General features: G+C 45.8%; 1 protein-coding gene and 1 long non-coding RNA gene across 3 annotated transcripts in view; one reads left to right on the top strand and one right to left on the bottom strand.

Annotated features, from left to right (window-relative positions):
• Window positions 1-8,655: 8,655 nt before the first annotated feature.
• Window positions 8,656-11,344, bottom strand: LOC141276848 (uncharacterized). The gene is made up of 3 exons (XR_012327099.1): window positions 10,864-11,344; window positions 10,591-10,736; window positions 8,656-9,281 (listed from the first exon to the last, which is right to left on the bottom strand). It is a non-coding gene; the product is annotated as an uncharacterized lncRNA (long non-coding RNA).
• Window positions 11,345-11,531: 187 nt separating this feature from the next.
• The window catches only part of JPH1 (junctophilin 1), a 78,069-nt gene continuing 76,796 nt past the window's right edge, over window positions 11,532-12,804 (top strand). Inside the window, exon 1 of one of the 2 annotated variants that reach the window (XM_073794528.1) lies at window positions 11,532-12,189. In XM_073794528.1, coding sequence (XP_073650629.1) covers window positions 11,811-12,189 — 379 coding nt within the window. In that variant the 5' untranslated portion in view covers window positions 11,532-11,810. The remainder of the gene's footprint in view (window positions 12,190-12,804) is intronic. The other variant, XM_073794527.1, reaches the window with a different exon arrangement.

Below are 12,804 nucleotides of genomic sequence, written 5' to 3'. Positions count from 1 at the left end.
CACACCACCATTTCCTTCCTGAATGTTACAGCCTAGGCTAAATTATGCCTCGTTTCCACACCTCAGATCCATACTAAATATTCCTTTAGTACAAATATTTCATCAGAGTGCAGGTAAGGATCCCTTGTCGAGCATTTTCAAAAGATGCTTGTCCAGGTTTAACCCTCGTCTGGCAAAATCTCTGAGAGAGGCCCCATCACATACGTTCCCCGGAGATCCTAATGTATTTCTTTTTCCTTTTTTTTTTTTCTTTTTCGGCTGCACTGGGTCTTCATTGCTGTGTGTGGGCTTTCTCTAGTTGCAGCGAGCGAGGGCCACTCCTCGTTGCCGTGCGCGGGCTTTTCATCGCGGTGGCCTTTGGGTCACAATGCAGGTCTGAGACCTGTGAAAGGAAGGAGGGAAGGAAGGAGGGTTGGGTAGAGGAAACACAGACTGCAGAATAGCTCTAAGAAAGTTCCAGCCAGGTCAATGGGGAGCACAGAAAACATAACCTGTCAGAGGAGGCCTGTGTTGAGAAGGCATGGGTCAGCTCCAGCAATCCCACTGTGCTCAGCTGTTGGCTGGAGACAGTCTAGGTAGAGTCCTGGGTTTTCGGTGCCCCTTCCATGGACGTCATTGACATGTAGCACAAAACTCTTTACACGTTCCCATAGGTTCGTCCACATGCGTCTACTCTGAACCTCCATGTCTCCCATCTTCCAGTCCTTTCCCTTCCAGACCTCTGACCAGATGGCCAGGCTGTTGGCCATTGCCCAGAAATCTACGTATTTTCCCACCTTTCACGTAAAATAGATGACCAGGTTCACCACTCACAGCTCTGCCCCTTGGAAAGATTTTCCCTCTCTGCATACTTTCAAGACCACTGCTGAGTGTGGCTGTAATGCAGCCTCCACTCATTTTCGGCTTCATCCACATAACAGCCTGTCCATCCATAAACCAAGTGCAGGCCTTTCGTCCTCTTTAGCTGGTAATCTTCCCATAGGTGAGAGCTGGGGAAGGGGTGCTAGTGCAATTCTAGGGGACATGGGGCTCTGGACCACCTGTTCTTGCAGCTTACTTGTGTCCTCTGGTTCTGCTCGGCTTGACCCTGGATATACCATGTTCATCTTACAATAGACTGCTTCTGGGTCTGTACAACTTTGTTTTGGCAGGTTCTACAGGACCCAGCTCATCATAGGAAATTCTAAAGTAACAGTCATTTGGGGTCCCATGGTCAAGCAGTCGTGTTTTTTTTTTTTTTTGCCAAAGTCAAGGAACTGATTCTCGGAAGCTCTATATTCTCTTCTGCAGACGCTATGGCCTTGCTTCAGATCTCCACAGACCTGCACTGTGATTCTTCCACTGGGGCCTGCCACAATCTTCCTATCATATCTTTTCTCACCACTGACACCAGACGCCAGCACCAAAAGATCTGCCTGATCATATGGCCCAAGAGGCAGGGCTGCTTGCCTGGGCCTCCTGCAAAACTCTTTCCAGCTCTGAGCCCTCTCAAAGCTGCCAGCCTTCCATCCATGTCGCTCAGCATATAGGCTGGAGCAGTTTCTAAGTGTGGTGTTGCTTCCAGAATCCAAGAGGCCTACTGGGTCCTCTGCTTTTTGTTGTTGTTGTATATCAGAGGCCACGAGATGCAGCGATTTGCCTTTTACTTTGGAGGGGATGTCCCAGGGTAGAGCATGGCCTTGACTGCAAACACCACCACAGATCTGAAGTCGCCGCAGCTGGAGGCTATCCGCCAAGTACCCTCCTCGCCGCAGGTTCTCTTGGAGGGAGATCTCAGCAGTGCACCCCTGCAGCCTCCCCATGGGGTGATTCTCCTTCTCAGTAAGCTTTAAAAAGCGCTTGCTATGTGAAAGTAGTAAATGAGATGCAAGCGATAACAAACATTCTAGAGTGTGTTTAAGGAAAGGAGGAAGAATTTAAGCTGTATTTGGAATGCAGTCAGTATCTGAAGAATCCTCCAGTGCTCTAAGGTGTGTGTGCTGAGGTGATATGTGGACTGGGACTGCAGCGCTTGGCAAGGATACAACAGTCCCCAATGTCGCTCAGTTAGAGGGAAGCCTTTCCTATTATTGGCCATTGTTTCAAATCCCATTCCAGGTCTCTTGGTACCATTCATTCCCCAATTATAATTTGCGTTTCTTTACTGCCTAATAATGGATTTGTTTTTTTCTCTCCTTCAGTCACTTGGCAACTCCTTAGTTGTGCTTTCAGCAATATTGTGCACCTCCCTTCTTGGTTAAAAAAACATTTTTTATTGAGCTATAGTTGATTTACAATGTTGTGCTAGATTCTGGTGTACAGCAAAGTGATTCCGTTATACATATATATGTATTCTTTTTCATATTCTTTTTAATTATGTTATTTCAAGATATTGAATATATTTTCCTGTGCTTTGCAGTAGGACCTTCTTGTTTATTTTATATATAGTAGTGTGTATATGTTAATCCAATCTCCTAACTCACCCCTCCCCCCCTTTCCCCTTAGGGAAGTTTGTTTCTATGTCCGTGTTTCCGTTTTGTAAATAAGTCCATTTGCATCATATTTTAGATTCCACATATAAGTGATATATGATATTTGTCTTTCTCTGTCTGACTTACTTCATTGAGTATGATAATCCCTAGGTCCATCCATGTTGCTGCAAATGGCATTATTTCGTTCTTTTTTATGGCTGAGTGATATTCCATTGTGTATATGTGCCACATCTTCCTTATCCATTCACCTGTTGATGGACATTTAGGTTGCTTCCATGTCTTGTCTATTGTAAATAGTGCTGCTATGAACATTGGGGTGCATGTATCTTTTCAAATTAGTTTTGTCTGGATATATGCCCAGGAGTCGGATTGCTGGATCACATGGTAACTCCATTTTTAGTTTTTTAAGGAACCTCCATACTGTTCTCCAACGCGGCTGCACCAATTTACATTCCCACCAACAGTGTAGGAGGGTTCCTTTTTCTCTACACCCTCTCCAGCATTTTTATCATTTGTGGACTTTTTTAATGACGGCCATTCTGACCAGTGTGAGGTGATACCTCATTGTGTTTTTGATTTGCACTTCCCTAATAATTAGCGATGTGGAGCATCTTTTCATGTGTCTATCGGCAATCTGTGTGCCCTCTTTCAAGAAATGTCTATTTAGATCTTCTGCCCATATTTTGATTGGGCTGTTTGGGTTTTTGTTATTGAGTTATATGAACTATTTGTATATTTTGGAAACTAAGCCCTTGTTGGTCGTATCATTTGCAAAGACTTTCTCCCAGTCCATAGGTTGTCTCTTCACTTTATGGTTTCCTTTGCTGTGCAAAAGCTTTTAAGTTTGATTAGGTCCCATTTGTTTATTTTTGCTTTTATTTCTAGTGTTGTCTTAGGAAACTGACCTAAGAAAACATTGCTACAACTTATGTCAGAGAATCTGTTGCCTATGTTCTCTTCTAGAAGTTTTATAGTGTCCTTGTCTTATATTTAAGTCTTTAAGCCATTTTGAGTTTATTTTTGTGCGTGGTGTGAGGGAGTGTTTTAACTTCATTGATTTACATGTAGCTCTCCAGTTTTCCCAGTACCAGTTGCTGAAGAGACTGTCTTTTCTCCATTGTATATTCTTGCTTCCTTTGTCGAAGATTAATTGACCTTAGGTGTGGGGGTTTATTTCTGGGCTCTCTATTCTGGTCCATTGATCCATATGTCTGTTTTTGTGCCAATACCATGCTGTTTTGATTACTGTAGCTTTGTGGTATTATTGTCTGATGTCTCAGAGTGTAATGCCTCCAGCTTTGTACTTTTTCCTCAGGACTGCTTTGGCAATTTGGCTGGGTCTTTTGTGATTCCATATAAATTTTAGGATTATTTGTTCTAGTTCTGTGAGAAATGTCATGGGTAATTTGATTGGGATCACATTAAATCTGTAGATTGCTTTGGGTAGTAAGGCCATTTTAACAATATTAATTCTTCCAATCCAAGAGCATGTGATCTCCTTCCATTTCTTTAAATCATCTTCAATTTCCTTTATCAGTGTTTTCTAGTTCTCAGCATATATGTCTTTCACCTCCTTGGTCAGGTTTATTCCTATTTTATTTTTTTGATGCAATTCTAAAAGAGATTTCTTTTTTTTTACTTTCCCTTCCTGATATTTCATTGTTAGTGTAAAGAAATGCAACCAATTTCTGTATGTTTATCTTGTATCCTGCTACCTTGCTGAATTCATTTATTACTTCTAGTAGTTTTTGTGTGGAGTCTTCAGGGTTTTCTATGTATAGTGTCATGTATTCTGCATATGACAATTTTACTCCTTCCCTTCCAATTCAGGTACACTTAATTTCTTTTTATCATCTGATTGCTGTGGCTAGGACTTTTAATACTATGTCGAATAGAGGTGGTGAGAGTGGGCATCCTTATCTTGTTCCAGATTTTAGTGGGAAGGTTTTTAACTTTTCACCATTGAGTATTATGTTGGCTGTGGGTTTGTTATAAATAGCTTTTATTACGTTGAGATACGTTCCCTCTATACCCACTTTGGAAAGAGTCGAGTCTTTATCATGAATGGATGTTGATGTACTGCCCTTCTCTATTCAACCTTTCTAGGAAATGGTTATCCCATCAATTTTCACAACTTTTACCATCTTAATAGCAACACTCCCAAGTATGTTTTTATAGTCCCTTGCCCCCACCCCCAATTTGTGTTATTTAAAATTCTGAGTTGCCTTTCATCCATATTTTCAGAATAAAGCATTATGATTTTCACTGTTGCATGAGAGAGATGAACTCATCCTCTTTTCTCCTTCAATTCCAGGGACGTCTTTTCCAGGAGGTCTCCTCTATTCTCCCAATCACAGTCATGAATTCCCCTCATTCCTTCCCTCTGTACAGTGTCTCTTAAGAAGACCATCCCTTTAGAGATATCTGGAAGGATGCACCTTCTACATTATCCACAAAGCTAGACAGTACGCCCATGATTCCTGAGAATCGTTTCAACTATAGCAGCCCGCAAAACTACTCTATCCTCTGAACCCTTATCACACTTGGTGCTTGTTTACTACTTATAGTTGTCTCCCTTGCACTTTTATTATTTTTCGTTTTTAGCTCCTGCCTCTTTAGGTATGTTTTATACCCTTAAGAGCAAGGTCTGAGCTACTTCTCTGTCTCCAAACCTAACCGAGTCATCGTATATACAAGTGCATAGATGTACGTACACACACACATATACACACACATAGAAATACATTTTACGGTTTGCTTCAGGTACTAGGTCTTCAATGCACAGACCTAGTACCTGAAACAGTCTACTCTGTGTCTTCAAGCTTACTATCTCTTTTAAGTCTCCCTTTAACCTGTCATTCACCTTTTTCATTGTTAGAACTTTTCTGAAAGCCCCCGTGAGCCTCATCATTGGACACATATGCTAAGTCTAGGGGACCACTGCTCATTAAAAAGAGCAGGCAGAGAGCCACAAGGGACAAGTCATGGGAAGAAACCAAAGACCTGCCCTTGAGACTTAAATAAGGCTCAGCTGGTGTTTTTATATCAGAATTAGACTATTTCTAAATTAGACTCTTGGGCCCTAGGGCAGGATTGCCTAGTTGTATAAAATAAGCCAACAAGTATCCAGTAATTACAGGAAATTTGGCTACGATGAAGCTAATGTTTTGGAAACAAAAGAGAGCCTAAGGAGATTAGAAAGGGATAAGAGGATAAATACACAGGGAATGAGACAGCTAAAGTGGTAGGAGAGGAAGAGGGAGAGGAGAGATAAGCTGAGAGAGATGGGTTTTACAGAAGCTGAGGGAGGTTAAGTGTTCACAAATATCAGACTGGCAGCTGCCACTCCTAGTAGGATAGGAATTGAAGAGATGCCATTGTATCTGTCAACTAGGAGGTCCCTAATGGCTAAACAAGCTTCACTAGACTGGTGAGGATAGAACCCAAATCGAGTGGCATGAGAATGAGAGGTGGGGAGGAAAAACGTGAACGTAACCTACTCATTCAGGGAAGTTTGCAGTTTCCAGAACAGACAGGAGACTTGAGGTGAAAGCGGGACCAGGAAATGAGGGCTGTTTTAACATAGAGGACACACGAGCACCTCTGTTGGAAGGAAGAAAAGAAATTAAAGTATATCCAAGAGAGAAGGAATTGACCCAGAACGTGGAGAGGAAAAGGGACATCTTTTCCTCTGGGATGAGGTCGTGAAGAAAGGAAGAAAATGAGAACCAATCTGAAGAGAAGGAAGGTGTTCCCAGGGGTTAGCTCTTTTCCTCCATGAGAGAGAAGACAAGTAGGAAAGAAAGAGGGGCTCAGGGATGGTGATGGGCTTCTGGAAGTTGCCTGGGAAGAGATAGGCCACGCAGTGTTGGAGGGGTTGCCTGAGGCTTGACACCCATGATTTGCAATGACAACTGGTAAATGTGATTCTCTCCAGAAGGGGCTTCCTAGGAGCAGGGGATGAGAAACTGTGGCTTAGGCTTGGGGGCTGGGCAGGCAGATGAACTAGGAGGTCACTATAGAAAGGACAATGCTGAGGAAAGGATGCATTAGGGCCTTCAGGCAGGATAGGGAAGGGCCAGGAGGACATGAAGGGCATCAAAGGAGTGGAGACTTGGCTAAGAGTCCATGGCTTGTTCAGTGAATGGGAAAGACCAGCGAGTGTTGTCAAAGAGGGAGATTGTCAAGTTCTAGTTTTCAGTGTTGGCCTACGTATGGGTCAAAGTAAGGGCCACGCTATGTCTGAGGACTTTAAGATAAAGGCCATGATGCTGAGAAACACGACGGATGGTGAGGCCAGGATGAGGCTGCTGGGGACAATGGCAGGCAACAGCAGGTGGGGGAGAGCAGCTAAGCCTTTGGTCCTAGATACACAAGGGGAGTGACCTAGAGAAGATGGATTTTCTGAAAAATACAGCACGGAGCCAGTTGCTGGCTTCCTACAGAGTGGGCCAGCATGAATGGTACAAGTCTCAAAGGGATGGGCTCCTGAAAGAGACCTGTCAGAAGAGAAACTCAGGGATTACAGTTGGCCTTCCTTATGCTGCATCAGATTCAACATCCACAGATTCAACCAACCGCAGATTGAAAATATTTGAAAAAAAAAAGAATTCCAGAAAGTTTCAAAAAGCAAAGCTTGAACTTGCCACGTGCTGGCAACTGTTTACATAGCATTTGCATTGTATTAGTTATTATAGGTGAATCTAGATAGGATTGCAAGAATATGGGAGGATGTACATATGTTATGTACAAATACTGTGCCATTTTCTGTAAGGGACTTGAACATCGTGGGTTTTGGTATTGGGAGGGGCAGTCCTGGAACCAATCTTCCACAGATACTGAGGACAACTATATTTACTTATCAACAAATTTATTTTTAGTCCTTGACCTGTATTACCAACTGCCTTTTTTTTTTTTTTTTTTTTTTTTTTTTTTTTTTTTGGTACGCGGGCCTCTCACTGCTGTGGCCTCTCCCGTTGCGGAGCACAGGCTCCGGACGTGCAGGCTCAGCGGCCATGGCTCACGGGCCCAGCCGCTCCGCGGCACGTGGGATCCTCCCGGACCGGGGCACAAACCCATGTCCCCTGCATCGGCAGGCGGACTCTCCACCACTGCGCCACCAGGGAAGTCCCCAACTGCCTATTGAACATCTCTGAGATATATTTCTGGATCATCTTTTCCTATATGAACCTATCTTCCCAACCTCTATAATTTACTCTTCTTCCTCCATTTCTTTAATTCTAGCCAGTAGCATCACCGTCACCTGGACAGCTATTCTAAAAAATAAATAAAAGTCATCTTCACCACCCCTTCTTGCTCTCCACCCAGCCTGCTTCCTTCCTCCATTTGGAAGTTCTCACCCTCACTCTAATAAAGAGTGGTAATTAAGAGAATCAGACAGACTTGGTTTAAATTCCAGCTCAACCATTTCTACCTCGAATGATCTTGGACACTTAACTGTTTTAAAGCTTATTTTCTTCTTCTGTAAAATGGTTATAACACTAGTACTACTAGCATGGGTTATCATGAGATCTGAATGAATTAATGCATGTAAAGAACTTGACACATATCTGGCATACCGTAATTTCCTTCAAAGTTGTGAAGCTCATTAATTTCGTATGTCGCTTCCTCTTCTGACTTCATGGTATCTGCAAAGCTTATGGCCATATTTCTTAACTTTTTATTTATTGTGGGCAAGTTTTTAAAATTTTTATGAATCTTTTATCACAGATATGCTAATAATACTCTTTTTGAAATTTTACTGAAGTATAGTTGATTTACAATTTGTGTCAATTTCTGCTGTACAGCAAAGTGATTCAGTTATACATATATATTCTTTTTCATATTCTTTTCCATTATGGTTTATCATGGGATATTGATATAGTTCCCTGTGCTATACAGTAGGACTTTGTTGTTTATCCGTCCTATATATAATAGTAGTAAAACTCATTTTGACTTATATAATAAATCAAGTAATTTAAATTCTACTTGCTTTTGTACACACTTTGAATCAATAAGCACACTTTGGACAACATACACCTCCAGATTAGCTTTCTGTCATTTGTAGTTTTATTAAAAATTCTCAGTAACTAATTCTAATATGTAAATAAATGAAATCACCAATAAAATTTTAAACACATCTTCTATTAAAAAAAGATAAAATTCTAAGCAAAACATCCTCACCAACATGTTGTTACTAGACATTCACACTCAAATGGCTTACTTTTTGTTACAAAATTTTCTAGAATGGAAATCTAAAAGGCCGCATTTTAAACAGTGGAGAAAAACCAAGCGCTAGCGTGGCTGCTGGCCCCTGGGCTTTAATGGCCTCCCGCACCCCACCTGTCAAACCAACATTCATATTCTCTTCTTACTAATCTCCTCTTAAAGCTAAATTCAACTCAATGAGGACATTACTAACCCCAACTAGTAAACTGCAGCGTTATTCCACTACCTCCTACGTGCTGTGCCACGGTCCTCAGCACCTCTTCCTCTTCCTGGTTCTCGTTCCCTTGTCTTCTCCAACCGTTGCCATTGAACCTGAACACTGACGTTAATGAACATATCAGTCAGACTGGGGAAACACTGCACCGGTATGACAGCAGGTAAATGGAAGCATGGGTCGTATGCTCTGTATGTATGATTTTTTGCCAAAAATCTCTCAGTGAACTACCAAAAATTCAATACTAATTTTCCCCTGTGAAGAGAGTCAGTGGCAGAGTCGAGTTAGGACTGATGAGTTGAAATGTAATAGCAGACACCTGGTGGTGGATTCTTTCTTTTAATGAAGGGTCCTTCCAAGGAAGACATCTATGAGGGATAGCAAGAGTAAAAGATTAAGGGATAAATGAGCATATCTTTTACTGTCCCCAGATCTCCATATTCTTCCCAGATGTGTTTGCACCAACGCCCTTTGTCCATCTACCATGGATGGACTACACATCCATTATAGATCCAGAAACTTACTTACTCTATGCTGTGTATTTCATCATTTGCCTGACAGCTAATTAGGAAAAGTAAAAAAGCGTTAAATGTTTCCACCATGCCTGCAAACACAAGTTTAGCCCTTAAATGTTCATATATGTAGATCCTAACACACATGGGTGGGTCGAAAATAAAAAGGCAAAAAAACAAAAGTTACTCTATGAAGAAATCCAGTTCAAAATGAGAAAAAAATATGTTGGCCTGAGCGATCCCACAGTTTCGCGTATCAAAAAGAACCCCAAAACAGATGGAAATGGGACCGTCTACACTAGCTCCTGATCCAGAAAAATGGAATTATGGCTCAGCTGCAAAATCCTGGGCCTTCATTTTCCCAGTGGCCTAAATCAATCCCCAGCCCAGGACAAGATGCTGAGCAAGGTGCATAATTATTTCAGGCCACTAGGGTAAGCACTATTCCTGGCAGCTCCACAGGCAGCGCCATGGATAAGGGTTTCTAATTCTCTTTGGTGATTTGGTTCTGTGTAAACTGAGATTTTTCTTTCAGTATTTCAGCCAGATAAGCAGGAAAGGCCAGCTCCAGTCCTGAGCTGGAGACAATCAAGGTCAGTTTCAGTTCCTTTTCTGTGCAGTTTAGTCTCCGTTTTCCCCGCTGCCTTCCCTGACACCTGTCCTTATATTTTTATCTGATTATCAAAACCTAGTGAGAGAACTTTTGGCAGCCTCTGGTGCTTACTGTGTCATCCAAAAGCCTCTCAGCCTAAGGAATACCAGGAATGCTCTGCAAAGCAGTGTCCTTGAGAGGCTAACCCAAGACCCCTGGCTATGAACCACAGAGAAGTGTCTCCCATGGGTATTTTAAGGGTAAGGTTGAAACCAGTGCCTGCTTTCCCCAGAGGCAATACTGACTTAGCAACTTGCCTATTAACAAATCTCTGATGTTTGGCTTTACACTGCACCCACAGTATATTCAGTTATTATCTAACATTGAAAGTGAAAGGTAAATCTTGTCATTCCCATTGGGAAGATGGTGAAATAGAGGTTTAAAAGTTTAAAAGAGTTGTCTAAAGTGAATTCAACAAAGCAGTGTTGCAGCTGGAAAGTAGATCAGCTGACACCTGTCTCCAGTTTTGTAGGTCAGGGACTCTTTGTAAGTTTAGAGCAGTGTTTTACTTACCATATTCCTCCTTGAAAGCTTCTATTTACTTTCTTAAACTGTGGATGCCAGTGGAGAGGTACCAGGTGTGCATTCCAGACACTTATACAACATACACAGACTGAGCCGTCTGCCCTTTGGGTACACAGCTCCGGGCTGAAGAATTTCTAGGGTTGTTAGAAGAATAAATGAGGCATTAGAGGGAGCAGGCTCTGAGGTAGAAGCAAATACCCTATATCCCTGCAAAGACAGGTTAAAAACACCCTCCTCATTATTACAAACAAAAAAACTCACCAGTTTATTCTGTGCTTTTTCAAACTGCATTGCTCTCCCCCTGTATATTCATTAAATAAATGCAAACACATGTGCTTTGAAATGGGTAGGTGTAAAAGAACATTCTGCACAATTAGATCTAGGCTGTGGCAGACTTATCTCACATGCATACATGTATCTGGGGGATGTTAATTCACGGTGACAGCTGAGCATGACAAACGCAACAGTACACAAATTGGAAGGCCGAAAAAATGCAACTACGAACCCCATGCAGACAAACACGCATATGAGTTTTCCCTCAACACGCACGTGGCCGCACTTATGGGCGCGTCACCACGTTGATAAACCCCAAACACAAACACCTGGGCCTCCGCCGCCCGCGAGCTGCCTCCACACACGCGGCCTCGCCTCCTCCTCCAGGCAGGCGGGGACTCGCGCGCGGCCCTGGGCACAATCGCCCTCCCACCCGCATCCCGCTGCGAGAACACAAGCGCGCCGGCCGGTCCCGAGCCAGCCCGCCCGCCGGGGAAGCGGCGGCTCCCGAGGCTGGGGGCAGGGCCCGGGGGGGGGGCGGTGCGGGAGCGCCGCGGGGCCGGGCCTCGGCGCCCGGGGAGGGGAAGAGGGGCGGGCGCGGGGCGGCGCCCGGCTCACGTGGGCGGGTGGGAGCAGCTGAAGGTCCGCTCCGGAGCCCGGGCTGTCCTCTCGCGCGCGGCGCTGGCCAGGGCGGCGGCGGCGGCGGCGGAGGAGGAGGAGGAGGAAGGCGGCTGTGGCGGCGGCGGCGGCGGCAGCGGCGAGAGAAGAGGGGAGGACGGGGGCGGCGTCGGACTGGAGCCGAGCGGCGGCGCGAGCTGCCCGGGGCGCTGTCGTGAGCTCGCCCGCCGGGCCTCCACCCCCGAGCTACACCCTGCCGTGCCCAGCTCTGCCCGCGTCCGTGCCCCCGCGGGGAGCGCGCCGGGGCTGCCCCCCGAATGACGGGCGGAAGGTTCGACTTCGACGATGGCGGCACCTACTGCGGCGGCTGGGAGGAGGGCAAGGCGCACGGGCATGGCATCTGCACGGGGCCCAAGGGCCAGGGCGAGTACTCGGGCTCCTGGTCGCACGGCTTCGAGGTGGTCGGAGGCTACACCTGGCCCAGCGGCAACACCTACCAGGGCTACTGGGCGCAGGGCAAGCGGCACGGGCTGGGGGTGGAGACGAAGGGCAAGTGGATGTACCGGGGGGAGTGGTCACATGGCTTCAAGGGGCGCTACGGGGTTCGGCAGAGCCTGTGCACCCCCGCTCGCTACGAGGGTACCTGGAGTAACGGGCTGCAGGACGGGTACGGCGTGGAGACCTACGGGGACGGAGGTGAGCGGCGTCGCTGGCGGCTCGGCTGCTCCGCGAGCTAGTGCGGTGGGCTTTGCCCAGACTGCGGGGAAGCGGGGAGGACGCGAGGCGCACGTGTCCGGAAACCCGCCAAAACACCTGGGGAAGCCTCCCACCCTCTTCCCGCGCCCGCTCTTCCCGGGAGGGTGCAGTGGGACGCGACTGGTGCGCAAGGGTTGGATGTGACCCGGTTCTTGGAGCGGGCGGTGTGTGCACACCCTGGGGAGCAAGGCGTGAATATACCTGGCCGGCGCCGCGCTGCCACCGGGAGGGAGCGCGCCCGGGAGGGTTGGGCTGGAGAGGGGACGCTGTCACTTGAGCCCGTCACATTACGTTCCTGATCCCTCCCTCTCCCGGGCGGGTTTGAAATCACCACTCCCGTGGAGTTAGAGCGAACGCCCTGGGCTTGTGAGGCTGGCGGTCGCTGCGGACCGCTCCTGGGATTGGTTTCACGTGGAATCGTATTTCGCTTCTGGTCCTCTAGTAGCCTAAAGATAGAAGCCAGAACCCCATTAACTAGGATGTTGGGGAATTGTTCCTTATCTGAGGTGCTTTTGGAAACATCCTAGTTATGGGAGTGGAGAGGCCACCTGATGC

This window comes from Tursiops truncatus, chromosome 17 (genome assembly GCF_011762595.2).
Source record: "Tursiops truncatus isolate mTurTru1 chromosome 17, mTurTru1.mat.Y, whole genome shotgun sequence".
NCBI classification, from domain to species: Eukaryota; Metazoa; Chordata; class Mammalia; order Artiodactyla; family Delphinidae; genus Tursiops; species Tursiops truncatus.
The sequence above is the reverse complement of the archived record's forward strand: the minus strand, read 5'-3'. Positions and strand labels throughout refer to the sequence as shown.